This window comes from Narcine bancroftii, chromosome 6 (genome assembly GCF_036971445.1).
Source record: "Narcine bancroftii isolate sNarBan1 chromosome 6, sNarBan1.hap1, whole genome shotgun sequence".
In the NCBI taxonomy this organism is placed as follows: Eukaryota; Metazoa; Chordata; class Chondrichthyes; order Torpediniformes; family Narcinidae; genus Narcine; species Narcine bancroftii.
In genome coordinates this window covers 15,910,268-15,923,681 of record NC_091474.1, presented here as the reverse complement: position 1 = coordinate 15,923,681, position 13,414 = coordinate 15,910,268, and the positions used below count along the sequence as shown (strand labels likewise).

The window sequence follows — 13,414 nt, the reverse complement described above, 5'->3', positions numbered from 1 at the left end:
CCACTTATCATAACTAATTAATACCTTTGTCTTTAGGTCTGGACTCCTTCCCCCTCCCATTCTTCCCCCTCTCTCTCCCCAGTCTTTCCTGCCTGCTTTTGGTTTGTACTTTGAAACATTGGTAATATATCTTTACCTCCTGTGGATACTGGGAGACTGGCTGAGTTTTTAACGTGTCTTTCTGAGACTATTAATTAAAAATGACGTGCGTTAAAATTTCCAAATAATTCTCTACCTCTGAGGATGGTAGAGGTCAGAGCATTTTATATATATATATATATATATCTTCTTTGGCTTGGCTTCGCGGACAAAGATTTATGGAGGGGGTAAAATGTCCACGTCAGCTGCAGGCTCGTTGGTGGCTGACAAGTCCGATGCGGGACAGGCAAACACGGTTGCAGCAGTTGCAGGGGAAAATTGGTTGGTTGGGGTTGGGTGTTGGGTTTTTCCCAAAAAAAAATATATATATATATGATCAGCCATGGTTACAATGAAGGGCAGGGCCAGAGCAAGCTCCTGGGTCCTGGTGGCTAATCCTGCTCCTATTTCTTCCCTATCAGTAAAACCAAAATCATTTGGAAAAATGTAGCTGATCCTTCACGTCCACAAGATGTAACAGCTGTAACTCCCCCACCTACCCCATCCACAGAAGGGAGCAGTTCACCACCAGTTTCCCCAAAGGCTAATTAGGACGAGTGCAGTAAGTGCTGACCTTGACAAGAATGCTCACTGCTCTTGCTCTTGCCAGGAGTTCATCACAAACAAAATAATGACACAAGCTGTTGGAGGTTTTATTTTTAAGCCATGGTTCAAAGTTTAAATTTATTTTCAGTTTACATACAACCCCGAGGATATTTTTCCCGCAGGCCAGGCAGAATTTCTACTTATCAGTAACTGTAAACTAGAACAAAGCACTTTACAGCACAATACAGGCCCTTCTGCTCTCGATGTACTGCAAACCTATATAAACTGAAACAACGTAGTATATCTTTCCTACACCTCACACCCATAATCCTCTAATTTTTTTTCCTGCATCCTCGGGCCTGTCTGAGTCTTTTAAATGCCCTCATTATTGATGACCACCTCTGGCAACGCTTTCCAAGAACCCACTACTCTCTGTATAAAAAAAAAACATCTCTGACATCTCCCCTCAACTTTCAAGTCAAGTTTATCGTCATCTGATTGTACGAGTACAACCCGATGAAACGCCGTTCTTTGGCCCTCAGTGTAAAACCTGCAGACACACAACCTGACAAATAATACAAATGCAGGACAAGTACTTTAACTATAAAAATAAATAAACAGTTTTGTGCAAATGAGAGTCTCGGATGGTTAGTGTGAGCAGTTCCTTTGCTTGTTCAACGTTCTCACTGCCCGTGGGAAGAAGCCTGATGGTGCTGGCACTAATATTCCTGTATCTCTTCCCGATGGGAGCAGCTGAAAGATGCTGTATGCAGGGAGGAAGGGGTCTGCAATGATTTTTCGCACCCTCTTCCGACAACGATCCTGGTAGATCTCGTCAGTGGGGGAAGGGAGACTCCAGTGATCCTCTTATTGTCCTATGGATTGACTTCTGATCTATTTCTCTACATCAATCATATCACACTGTGATACAGCCAGCTAGGATACTCCCGATAGAGCTCCTGTAGACTAATGGTGGCCAGTAGCCTTGCCCATTTCAGACTTCTCAGGAAGTGCCTTCCTGACAAGTGAGGAAATGTGTGTCCATGATAGGTCACTATTTAAGTGAACTCCAAGGAACTTGGTGCTCTCCACTCTCTCTACCTCCGAGTTGATGATGTGTAGTGGAGGGTGGTCATTCTTGGTCCTTCTGAAATCCATAATCAGCTCCTTCATCTTGTCCACGTTGAGTCTCAGGTTGTTATTCTTGCACCAGTTCACGAGATTTTCCACCTCTTCTCTGTAGTGCGACACATTGTTGTTGCTGATGAGACCGACTACTGTTGTGTCATCTGCAAACTCGATGACACTATTGGAGCTGGATCTGGCGATGCAATCGTGGGTCAGTAGCGTCAAGAGGAGCAGCTGAGCACACAGCCCAGAGGTGACCCAGAGCTTAGCGTGATGGTGGTCGACATTCTGCTACCTACCTGAGCAGACTGTGGTCTTCCCATTAAGAAGTCCAGGATCCAATTATAGAGAGGGGTATTGAGTCACAGCGATGGCAGCTTCTCCACCAGCCTCTGGAGAATTATCGTATTATATGCTGAGTTGAAGTCAATGAACAACAGTTTAGCATTGTTCTCCAGGTGGGCCAGGATGGAGTGAAGTGACAAGGCTATTGAATCGTCTGTGGAACGGTTTCTTCTACAGGTGAATTGAAATAGATCAAACATCTCTTGGAGGTGTGCTTTGATGAATTACATCACCTAACACTCAAAGCATTTCATAATAGTGGAGGTCAGTGCCACAGGGCAGTAATCATTGAGGCCTATTATTGTCACCTTCTTGGGTATTGGGATAATGGTGGCTGTCTTGAACCCTGCAGGAACTATGAATTGGTGCAGTAAGGTGATGAAGGTGTCTGTGAAGACCTTTGGCAATTGGCCTGTACTGTCCTTCAGTATCCAATCAGGTATGTTATCTGGTCCTGCTGCCTTGTGTGGGTTCACCTTGAATAAGGTGCTCCTCATCTAGGCCGCGGCTATGCAGGGGCCCTGTTCATCAGGGAGACACGGAGCTTTCTTCTCATCAAACTGTGCATGAGGTGTTCCGTTTGTGTGGAAGGGAAGGGTCATTGTCCTTAATTTTCAAGGCTGATTTGTGATCCATAATAGTCTTGATCCCTTGCCACATGGACCTCATGACCTCAGTGCCACACAGCTGTCTGTGGATCTTCTGTGCCTACCCACGCTTTGCCTTCTGGATTGCATGGGAGAGTTCAGCCCTGGCTGATCTTAGTGCCATTCTATCCCTTGTCCTGAAGGCAACATTGTGAGCTCTGAGAAGGGCCCAGAACCTCTGCATCCAACCATGGTTTCTGGTTAGCTCTTGTTGTGAAGTATTTGATCTTAGCGACATCCTCAATGTACTTGCTGATGTGGCCAGTCACTGAGCTCGTGTACTTCTCTACGCTTACATGACTATTGCAGATGGCCACTTCCCTTAAACAGCTCCAGTCCGTGGCCTCAAAGCAGTCTTACAGCGTGGCTGTAGCCCGCCACCCCGCCCCCCCACCACACCCCAATCATGATTGCTGCTGCTCTCCAACAGCAGCATTCCACATAGATTTTCTCAATGGTGGGGAGAGTTTTGCCTGTGATGTCCTGGGCTGTGTCCACTACCTTTTGCAGGTTTCTCTGCTCAGAGGTATTGGGGACCCCCCGCCCCCCCATTCCAGGTCATAATGCAGCCAATCAGCACACTTTCCACGACATTTGTAGAAATGTGCCAAGGTTTCCAATGTCATACTTAACCTCCACAATCTCCTGAGGAAGTAGAGGCACAGGCGTGCTTTCTTCACAAAGACATTCGTATGTTGGGCCCAGCAAATGTCCTCCAAAATAGTGACTCCCAGGAAATAAGTTTTCCCACCCTCTTCACTTCTGATACCTCAATGGTCACTGGATCATATACCTCTGGTTTTCCCTTCCTAAAGTCTATGGTCTGCTCTTAGGTTTGGTGACAAGGAGTGAGAGGTTGTTAATAGTACACCATTCAGCCAAATTTTCGATCTCCCTCCTACATGCTGACTCGTCATCCCTTTTTATAGAGCCCATTACTGTGGTATCATCAGGAAATTTGAAAATTGTGTTGTGTCATACCTAGCCACACAGATACAGGTGTAAAGGGAATACAGCAGGGGGCTAAGTATGAACCTCTGTGCTGCTCCAGTACTGATGGAGATTGTGGAAGAGATGTTCTTGCCAATCTGCACTGATTGGGATCTGGAGGTGAGGAAATCCTGGATCCAATTACACAATAGGGAACTAAAGTCCAGGTCTTGAAGTTCGCTGATCAATTTTGTCGGGGCGATAGTGTTGAATTCCACACTGTAGTCAATAAAGAGCATCCTGATGTATGCATCTTTGCTGTCCAGGTGCTCCCAGTTTTTGTGCAGATCCAGTGATAGATCTGCCATAGACCTGTTACTACGATAGATGAACTGGAATGTATCCATATCATTGCTCAGACAGGACCTGATATGCTTCAACACCAATCTATCAAAACACTTCATTCTGATGATGTGAGTGCCACTGGTTGGAAGTCATTTAGGCAATGGGTTTCCACAGAATAACAGTGTTGAAAGGTTACTGCATCAGAAAGAAAAACTTAAAATCAAATAGCAACGTTCAGACATCGTAAAAGCGGCAATGGGTAATCAGAGTCCTTGACGTGACAGTCTTTGTCCGTAACCTGCAGTTGAATGCACATTGTATTGTTAAATATTTTAAGCACAGTTGGTCATGTTTCAAAAGTGATTTAGGAATGACACAGGTTCAATCTCTGATCCAGGAAGTTTGCTGGTGCGAGATCTTTAATTTAAATATACAACTCGGTAACTGGGCCCATGAGGACGTGCCGCCCAATTACACCCAATTGACCTACAACCCCCAGACATTTTTAGGGTGGGAAGAAACCAGATACCCTAGAGGAAACACGGAGAGAATGTACCAACTCCTTACAGACAGCGTAGAATTCAAATCCAAGTCGCTACCCCTTTAACATCATTGTGCCAACTGCCATCCTAAAGTGGTCTCTGCAAAGGAGACTGGATTCCTTTTGATTTTGTTATTGAATTAGATTGAGCTTCAGTCCAATGAATGTGCTGTGCTTTTTAAGTTCTCATTATAGTGCAGTTCTACATTGGCAAAGATTCTGTCCTTTGGATTATTGAGTTTTCAATCCTCCCACTGTAGGCAGGAAAGAAACAAGGAGAGAGGGAAACAAGGTGAGCAAGGGGAAAGAGGGAAGCAAACTGGGAGAGAAGGAAGGGCAGGTGTGAGGAGAGAAGGCACGGTGAAATTGGGAGAGGAGAAGGAAGGAAGGAAGTAAAAAAAAAGAAATGGAAGGGATTCACAAACATGCTGGAAGACAGAAAAGGAAATAAGGGAAATGCAAACTTGAAAGCAGAAAAATAACACTGGTGGGGAAATGATGGAAGAGCCAGGCAGACATGCACAGACAATTGGGAGAAGTAGGTCTCAGCTCGTGACCTGCACTATTGTGCAGCATGCTTTAGTTGCAGAGTTAAGTAGTTTTAGTTGCAGAGTTAAGTAGCTTTAGTCCATCATTCCAAGAATGTTGCCTCTCCTTCCTGAAGTGAAGCAATTAGGAATTAGCAATTTGAATTCAATTTGGCTTACTCACATGGCAAAAATCCACAGAATGGGATGGAAACTTTTCTTGATCATATTTTTGCGACAATGGTGGTACATTCGCTGTGATGAATTCATCTTGTTAGTATTTTGTTTAAACATTCCTTATCCTTCAAAGCCTTTTGTGTAATTTTGGAATAACATTGTTCCATCACACAACGATGCAAAAGTAAATATTTTCTTTGGGGCCTAACAGCATTGACTCAGCAGAGCAAATTGAATAACTTTTTATAAATACTTGCACAATGGCACATGATCAAATGCTATGAGATTTATAAAGGAGATCATATGTGTCTTGCAATTAAATACCTCATGATCAAATCATCTGGTTCACATAATAGAGTTGCCACCCTTAATGCTAATCCAGAGACCCGCAGAGATGTCGCAACAAAATTGCAAATGTTTCCCCCCCCCATACTCCCTGTGCCTGATTAATATTCCTTGCTCAATTACTGTCAATTGTAAAAGAGAGCAACTATTCAAACACATCACTCCAGAAAATGAAGGATCATCCCACGCTGAAATAATGGCTGCCACAAAAGAGTAATTATACACACTAAAACATTGATAGACAAGAAATACCAGACCACGATGGACAGGGTCTCCATCAAAATTTTCTCCTCTTCACTTCCCCTCCCCTCCACCACCCCCCCCCCCCCCACCCCCAATCTCATGGACATCCTATGGGGAGTTCCAACTCAAGATTACTTAGCTAGGGTAGGGTGTAAAAAAAACCATGTACCAATTGTTTGGAAACCTTGCGCTCACCATAATTCAAATGAGTTGTCTACATAAGTTGTCCAGGTGCAAAATTAGACACAGGGCCACTGAAGTCAATGTTTCTCTCACAAGCCTGAAGCTAATTGACGTATAAGTGCTGCCGAGAATGGCTGGCTCAGAAATTGAATTTTCTGCTCTATGGTTTCTGACTCAGTTTGTTCCAAAACAACAAACTGATGACTATATAAAGGTTAATCACATCTCCCAAACACTGAAATTATCACACTGCACATTTGCTATTGGGCAGACAAATCCATTATCTGTTCTGGATAAGGCAAGATCACACAAACAACAGCTAACCAATTGTTAAGCAAGTCTACTTGCATGTCTTGAAATGTTTTTCCAACAATGCCAATAGGTACATGCATCAAGAGTTATTCTCAGTTTGGTGCTTTGCATGAATGGCACACATTTCAACTGATGAAGAAGATCAACTTGCTCTGCTTTATCCTGCTTCACCATTCAATCAAATTGTGGATGCTCTATATCTCATTTCTCTGATAGGGGTGCCGGGCAATTCTCATGGCAATTCTGTTTGTCCTATAGAGGACAAAAGTTAAAGTATATTGTATTTGTAATGTATTACAACATGTCCAGGAAAGGAACCCTGACAAAAATCCATCAATCAATTTTTCAAATGATCAAGTCTCATTCGATTTCATCTAAACTGTTATCTGAAGAAGAGTTCTAAATTTCATCTCCATTTTAAGAAATACTTTCTGGTCCCATTCCAAACGGACCCCGATGTAACTTTCAGATTGCACCAAAGGAATAGTTTCACTCAATCTATCCTCTCAAGATGTAAGCATCTTAAATTAGGATACCCCATAGAATTCTATATTCAAGGAACTACACGGAAAGTATGTGACTTGTCCTCTGAATTAAATCGTTTCAGCCCCAATACCAAGCTGGAAAGGTGGCCTTTCCAAAGTTGATTATCTCCACGGCAACCCGTCAAAATTAAATGATGGATCATGTTTAATGTGGGTTCTTAGGGAATCAACTCTGCAAACAGGAAAGGTTCCCGATGTTTACACATGTCGCGCAGGGTAATGTTTACAAATAGATGTGGTGAAAAGTTCTCTCTCCGCCTTATCACTGGCACCACTCCAATTCCCACACTAACCTGCTAGTTGGCCCGTTCGCTGTGACGGTGAAGATGCATTTGATGAAATGACTCCTCCAAATAACGCTAATTCTGTGGTCCCTCCAAACGGAGTCACAGTGGAGCGGTTCTCATCCAGGCTAGATATCTTTGCAGGGGTTAAATGGGATTCTTGCGTTGCTTCATGACTATAGCGTAGATTCTGTGTGCTGGATGAAATGCTGTTGTCTCCAGCCTTTGGTTTCTGAGACGGGTCTTTCAGCTTGCTCTTACTACTCCCCATTGTTATACCTACAGATTAAAAACTATAATCACTAATAGTTTCAAGAGCAATAAATCACAGGTCAATTGACTGAAGTGGTTAACTGCTATTTTTAATATTAGCTTCAATTGAAATAAATATGAGCATAGACAAAAAATTTTCCAGAGCAATGAGAAGTCTTGAGTTTCGCACGTCAGTGGGTAACAGGAACTGGAATTACTGAGCAATATTTTAGTCATTTGATATAGAATAACAATACTTCATTCTTATAGAACTTTTATAGAATAACACATTAAAACAAACCAAAATGTTATATGGAAGCACAGATTAGACTTTTATGGCAAAGTGGTCACACTACTGGAGTAGCAGTTAGAGCTTCCACCCTGCACACCGCACCTTTCAGCTGCTCCTGTGGGGAAAGAGATACAGGAGTATCAAAGCTAGCACCACCAGGCTGAGGAGGAACAGCTTCTTCGCACGGGCAGTGAGTAAGCTGACTGACCAAAGGAACTGCTTACACTAACCATCTGAGACTCTCATATTCATGAAACAATCTTTATTTATTTGTATAGATGAATAGTTGCCATGCGTACGTATCGATTGTCTGTATGTGGGCTATGTCTGGTTGTGTGTCAGCATGTTTTGCACCAAGGACTAGAGAGCACTGTTTCGTCGGGTTGTATTTGTACAATTAGATGACAATAAACTTGACTTCATGACCATTGATGCAGAAACACAAGTTTAAATCCCACCATGGGAATTGAATTCTATTCATTAAATATACCATGATTTTTTTTTAAACTTCTCATTAAAGGCAATCACAAAAATAGTAGAATGGCGTAAAATGTATATATAGCTCACTACAGATTGTTAAAGATCATTCTCAACTGGTCTAGCCCATTTTTGACTGCAGACAAACCAATTTTGTTGACCTTAAATCCAGGAGGCAGTAAAGTCAAGACAGAAACATTACTGTTACGGGTGATATCCACATCCACGCATGCATAAACACATGAAGGCAGATGCACATTCACTCAGAGGGGTAGATTTAAATGTTTTAATGCTAAGACACAATTAACTTTTGAAAGCAGACTCGTGAACCATGAAGTAAATCATAAACATCTGTCGGCACCGTGGTTAAAATAAAAACACAAAAAGCTGGAGAAGCTTAGCAGGTCAAGCAGCGTCCTCTATGTAACATAACCAACGTTTCGGGATTGAGACCTTCATCGATGTAGGAGAAAATGCTGAAGGAGAAGTTCAAGGTACCTGAGAATACTAGACTTGGTTATTATCAGGTTGTGGAATTTTTAATGTGAAAAATTTGGTCAAGAGCAGTTATTGCCAGTGGGACAGAATTAGAATCATTGTTGTATATAAAGAAATGTATTTCAGTGATGACTGCAAAAAAAAAAGCCCGAAAAGTAGGGGTTCATAAATCTCGACAAAGATGGGAAGTAGATTTAAATAAACAAATAGACGAATGGGATTCGATTGAGTTATGTAGAGAAAATATGAAAAGTACAATAAATGTGATATATAGACTGGAACAATATAATTTTATTCATCAGTTGTATTTGACACCACAAAAATTAAAAAAAAAATTGAACCAGACTTCTTCAGATTTATGTTTTAGATGGGGTCAGGAAATTGATTCATTTTTGCATTCGACTTGGCAGGGTCCTGAAGTTCAACCTTTTTGGTTAGAAATGTTGGAACAAATAATGGGGGTTAAATTCCCACAGGATCCAATATTATGATGGGGTGACATTCCGAAAAACTCACCGTAAGTGGAAAAATCATGTCGAAAAGAAATACAGTACCGCATCGACTGAACATTGTAGTCTAGCCTACTTTAAACGTGCTCGGACGCTTGCGTAGCTTACAACTGGCAAATTTATCTAAAACAAAGCCTATTTTACAATTAAATGTTGAACACCTTTTATTCTACACTGAAAAAAAACCTAATTTTAATCATAAAATATAGCGATAACGACCAATCAACAAATTGTGAAACTACAGTACCAAATGACTATGTACGGATATTTTCATAAGAATGTGTATCGTTAACATCCCATCGTAACTTCGAAAAATCGTCAGTACTTTGTTTGGCAAAGGATACCCCTTAAATTAATCAGAGAACAAAATTGCTGTAAATACTCAGATTAGGCACCATCTGGGAAGGGAGTAAGCGAGTTCATATTTCATGTTGATGAGCTTTCAATACAACTTGGCAGCATTAAAAATTAAACACATCAAAAAGAAAAAAATTGGAGTGCTTCCTGGGATGCTATTAAGGCAAAGCTGATGCTGGTGCGGACCTGGGGAGAGCAGAGAGCGGGCACACAATGCTCCTCCGCAGAAACAGAAGTGCGCAACTGCGCATGCGCGACGAATCACGAGTGGGCAATGCGCAAACCAAGGAAAAGGAAAACACCGACGGGAGGGTGGCCCAGCTGTGGAGTGAAATTACACAGTGCGACTAGCTGAGAGATGCCCGACAGCAGGGCTCTCAGCTGGAAGAAGAGAAAAGCAACAGGAAAGGGAGTGATAAGAAAGAAAAACAGCAACAGGAAGCCTAACAGATAACTAGCCCAGAAGAAGAGGACCAACAACAAGAAGCTATGCAAAAAAAAAAAAACACCCAACAAACTGAGGCAAGCAGCTCAACAAGAAAGTCAGAAGAGACACAGATACAAGGAAGAGAAGTAGAGTTGTTCAAGTGAACCGGTACGGACTTGAAGGGCCAACATGGCCCGTTTCCGTGCTGTAAATGGTTATATGGTTATATGGGTCCAACTGATCGGTCTTAATGCCAACGGCTCTGTCCAGGCTTTAAATGGCCCGTTCAAGGAGCTGAGGGTGTTTTTAATCTAAAGTCCCATGACTGTGAGCCCTGTGCCCAAGATGGCGGCGTCTGTGCTGAGCAGAAGCCATGAAGGGTTGCAGACTCTGGGAAGCAGTGGACTTAAAACAGCAGGGCACCAGAAACCAGGAGAAACAATCCCTGCTGAGAAGGATGAGCAGAGGAGATGACTCTACAGGTCAGTTACCAAGGCAGCAGACCAGCGAGGGACTCAGCGGCTGAAGAACCCACGCAGGCTGCGGGCTGCTGGAGACTGGCTCATGGGACCAGGTATCGGAACCGAGATTCGAGAAGGAGCTGAGGGCAAGGGCTCCCAGAGGGCCTGGAGCACTGAAAGCTTCCTAAACGTTTTGAAAATTCGGACCTGGAGCTCTGATTGCCAATAAATAGAACAAGGGTCTGTGCAGCTGCCAAGGATGTGGAAACGCTGGAGGCGAATCCACGGGCACTCAGTGACTCCCTCTTGCACTTTTCTTTCTCTTACTATAAGGGGTGCCGGGCAATACTAATGGCGACCCTTTCTCTACCTTGCAGAAGTCTAAAGGAAATTTGGTGTAACACTACAGTTTCTGTTTTATTGCCTGACAATAATAGTATGTTAAAAGTATTACGACATCTATTTTTTAAATACATAGAAGTATATTGAATCTTTAAGTTGCAGAGAGAGGGGAGGATGGAGAGAATAAAAGGGAGTGTCTGCAGTTGGGTGAAGACCGAGAGAAACTGAATAATGGAAGTGGTGGTGGTGTTGGCTGAGCAAGAATGGTGAAGAATATCAGCTGATCTGTCTGCAGGAGTATTCCCAACACTTCAGTTTTATTTCCCTAAACATAATTATCAATCTCTTCTTGCTGCTTCCTGTACTCCAGCACCTAATGAGCTTTCTCCCTTGGTGTGATTCTCTCTGCCCTTCTACATTAAAAATGAGCACACAGAACACACGTAATAGCTTAAAACTATTACCCATCTCTGATCTAAAATTCTCTCTGGTGTCATCCTTTCTCCCTCCATACCCTGAGGTGGCCGACAAATTCATTTTTAATTCCTTTATATACTGTTCTATACATTAAAAAAGGGATGGTAAAAGAGATAAATGTTTAATGTGGGTAAAACTACATTTCGCTTCATCAAGTGCGGTGGGCAGACAGCTGTCTGACATCAGACAAAAATACATTAGTGACCTTATTTATATTCCCCACACACATATAAAGGTTGCTAATCTATTTTTGTCTGATGTCAGACATATATATATATAACACACACACACACACACATACACAGTTTCTTGGCTCAATTGCTTTGATGAGACAATGCAAGGACATAAAAGTATTAGCACAAATGTAATTTTCTGATGGAATAACAATGGGTGGGGAACGATTAGGAGGGGAAGCATTAATAGATATTCTACTCCTTCACAGAAACCATTTGCCTCTGGACTGCACGCTATGATTTCTCTCTTCACCTCTACTTATCTGCAAAACTGCATCTTGTCCACTATCTTTAATTACATTCCCTGATCCAAATTATTCCATATGGCCACCTATCCCAATCCCAACAGGGACTAGCCACATGTGTTGGGTTTGGGTCAAGGTGCATGCATGATCTGAGAAAATATTTGAGTTCAAGATGGGCACTGCTGTACCAAGCCAGCTCAGATGATTTGTTCCACATAATCACATTCGTCCTCTGCCCTTAAACAATGTTCAGTCTTCCATCACATAATTCGGCAACTTAAAGCACAAAAGATGGTTAATAAAGCTATTGCCTCACAGCCCCAACAACATGGTGTTCTGGGCAGTGGTTTCACGTTCTCCCTGTGACTGCAAGGGTTTCCTCTGGGTGCACCATCACATTCTACAGCCTTGTGGATTGGTGGGTGACTTGGCCACTGGAAATTGCCCTGAGTATTTTGGGCAGAGCTGAGGAGAACATGGAGAAAGTTGGTCACAGGGAAAATTGGAGAGGGAATAGGTTTACTTTGGGAGCTGCCATAGTCGAAGAGGACCAAAATCTACACCATCAATACAAAACATGCAAACAATATTGTAAGGTTGTTATATTCATGGCAGTAGTAAGAACACTGGTTTAAATATGCATCATGAGATCTGCTTAGAGAACTCCAGCACCTAATGAGCTTTCTCCCTTGGTGTGATAGCAGACACAGAGCTAATTATGTTCTCGATCAACTCCAGTAATAAACCTTCATCCCTATATCTGCAATTTTTTTATCTCTGCCTTCCCTCAGCTCATCCAGTTTCCAAGTCGATTACTCCAATTTCAGATTTATTATCAGAGTACATACATGACATCACATACAACCCTGAGATTCTTTTTCCTGCAGGCATGGCAGAATTGCTAATTGGCAGTGCAGAGAAAAAAAAACTTTACTCAATGTATACATGTAAACACAAAGAACTGTTAACAGATAATGAATGTAAACAAACTGACTGTGCAATATTGAGAGACTAAAAAGAAAATCAGTAACATGCACATGTAAGACTCCTTAAATGAGACTCCAATTGTGTTCATCCTTGAAGAGTCTGATGGTGGAGGGTAGCTGCTATTCCTGAAACTGGTAGTGCGAGTCTTGTGGCACCTATACCTCTTTCCTGATGGCAGCAGCAAGAACAGAGAATGTGCGAGGTGGTCTGGGTCTTTGATGATTGCTGCTGCTCTCCAACGGCAGTGTTCCCTATAGATGTACTCAGTAATGTCGAGAGTTTTGCCAGCAATGTTCTGGGCTGCGTCCACTACCTTTTATGCTCTGGGGCATTGGTGTCCCACACCAGACAGTGATGCAGTCAGTCAGCACTCTTTCTGCCACACCACCATAGAACTTTGCCAGGGTTTCTGATGTCATACCAAATCTCTGCAAACTCTGATGAGTTGGTGTGTTGGGTCCAGGAAAGGTCCTCTGAAATAGTGACTTACAAGAACTTAAATTTGCTCACCCTGTCCACCTCTGATCCCTCAATGATCACAGGATTGTCCACCTCTGGCTTTCCTTTCCTGAAGTCAACCATCAGCTCCTTAGCTTTGGTGACATTGAGTGCAAGGTTGTT

At 42.5% G+C, this 13,414-nt stretch overlaps 1 protein-coding gene across 3 annotated transcripts in view; it reads right to left on the bottom strand.

Annotated features, from left to right (window-relative positions):
• Positions 1–13,414, bottom strand: part of LOC138735754 (proto-oncogene tyrosine-protein kinase Src-like) — a 151,065-nt gene that overhangs the window by 76,468 nt on the left and 61,183 nt on the right. For all 3 annotated transcript variants that reach the window (XM_069884110.1, XM_069884108.1, XM_069884109.1), the window contains exon 2: positions 7,246–7,515. In XM_069884110.1, coding sequence (XP_069740211.1) covers positions 7,246–7,515 — 270 coding nt within the window. The remainder of the gene's footprint in view (positions 1–7,245; positions 7,516–13,414) is intronic.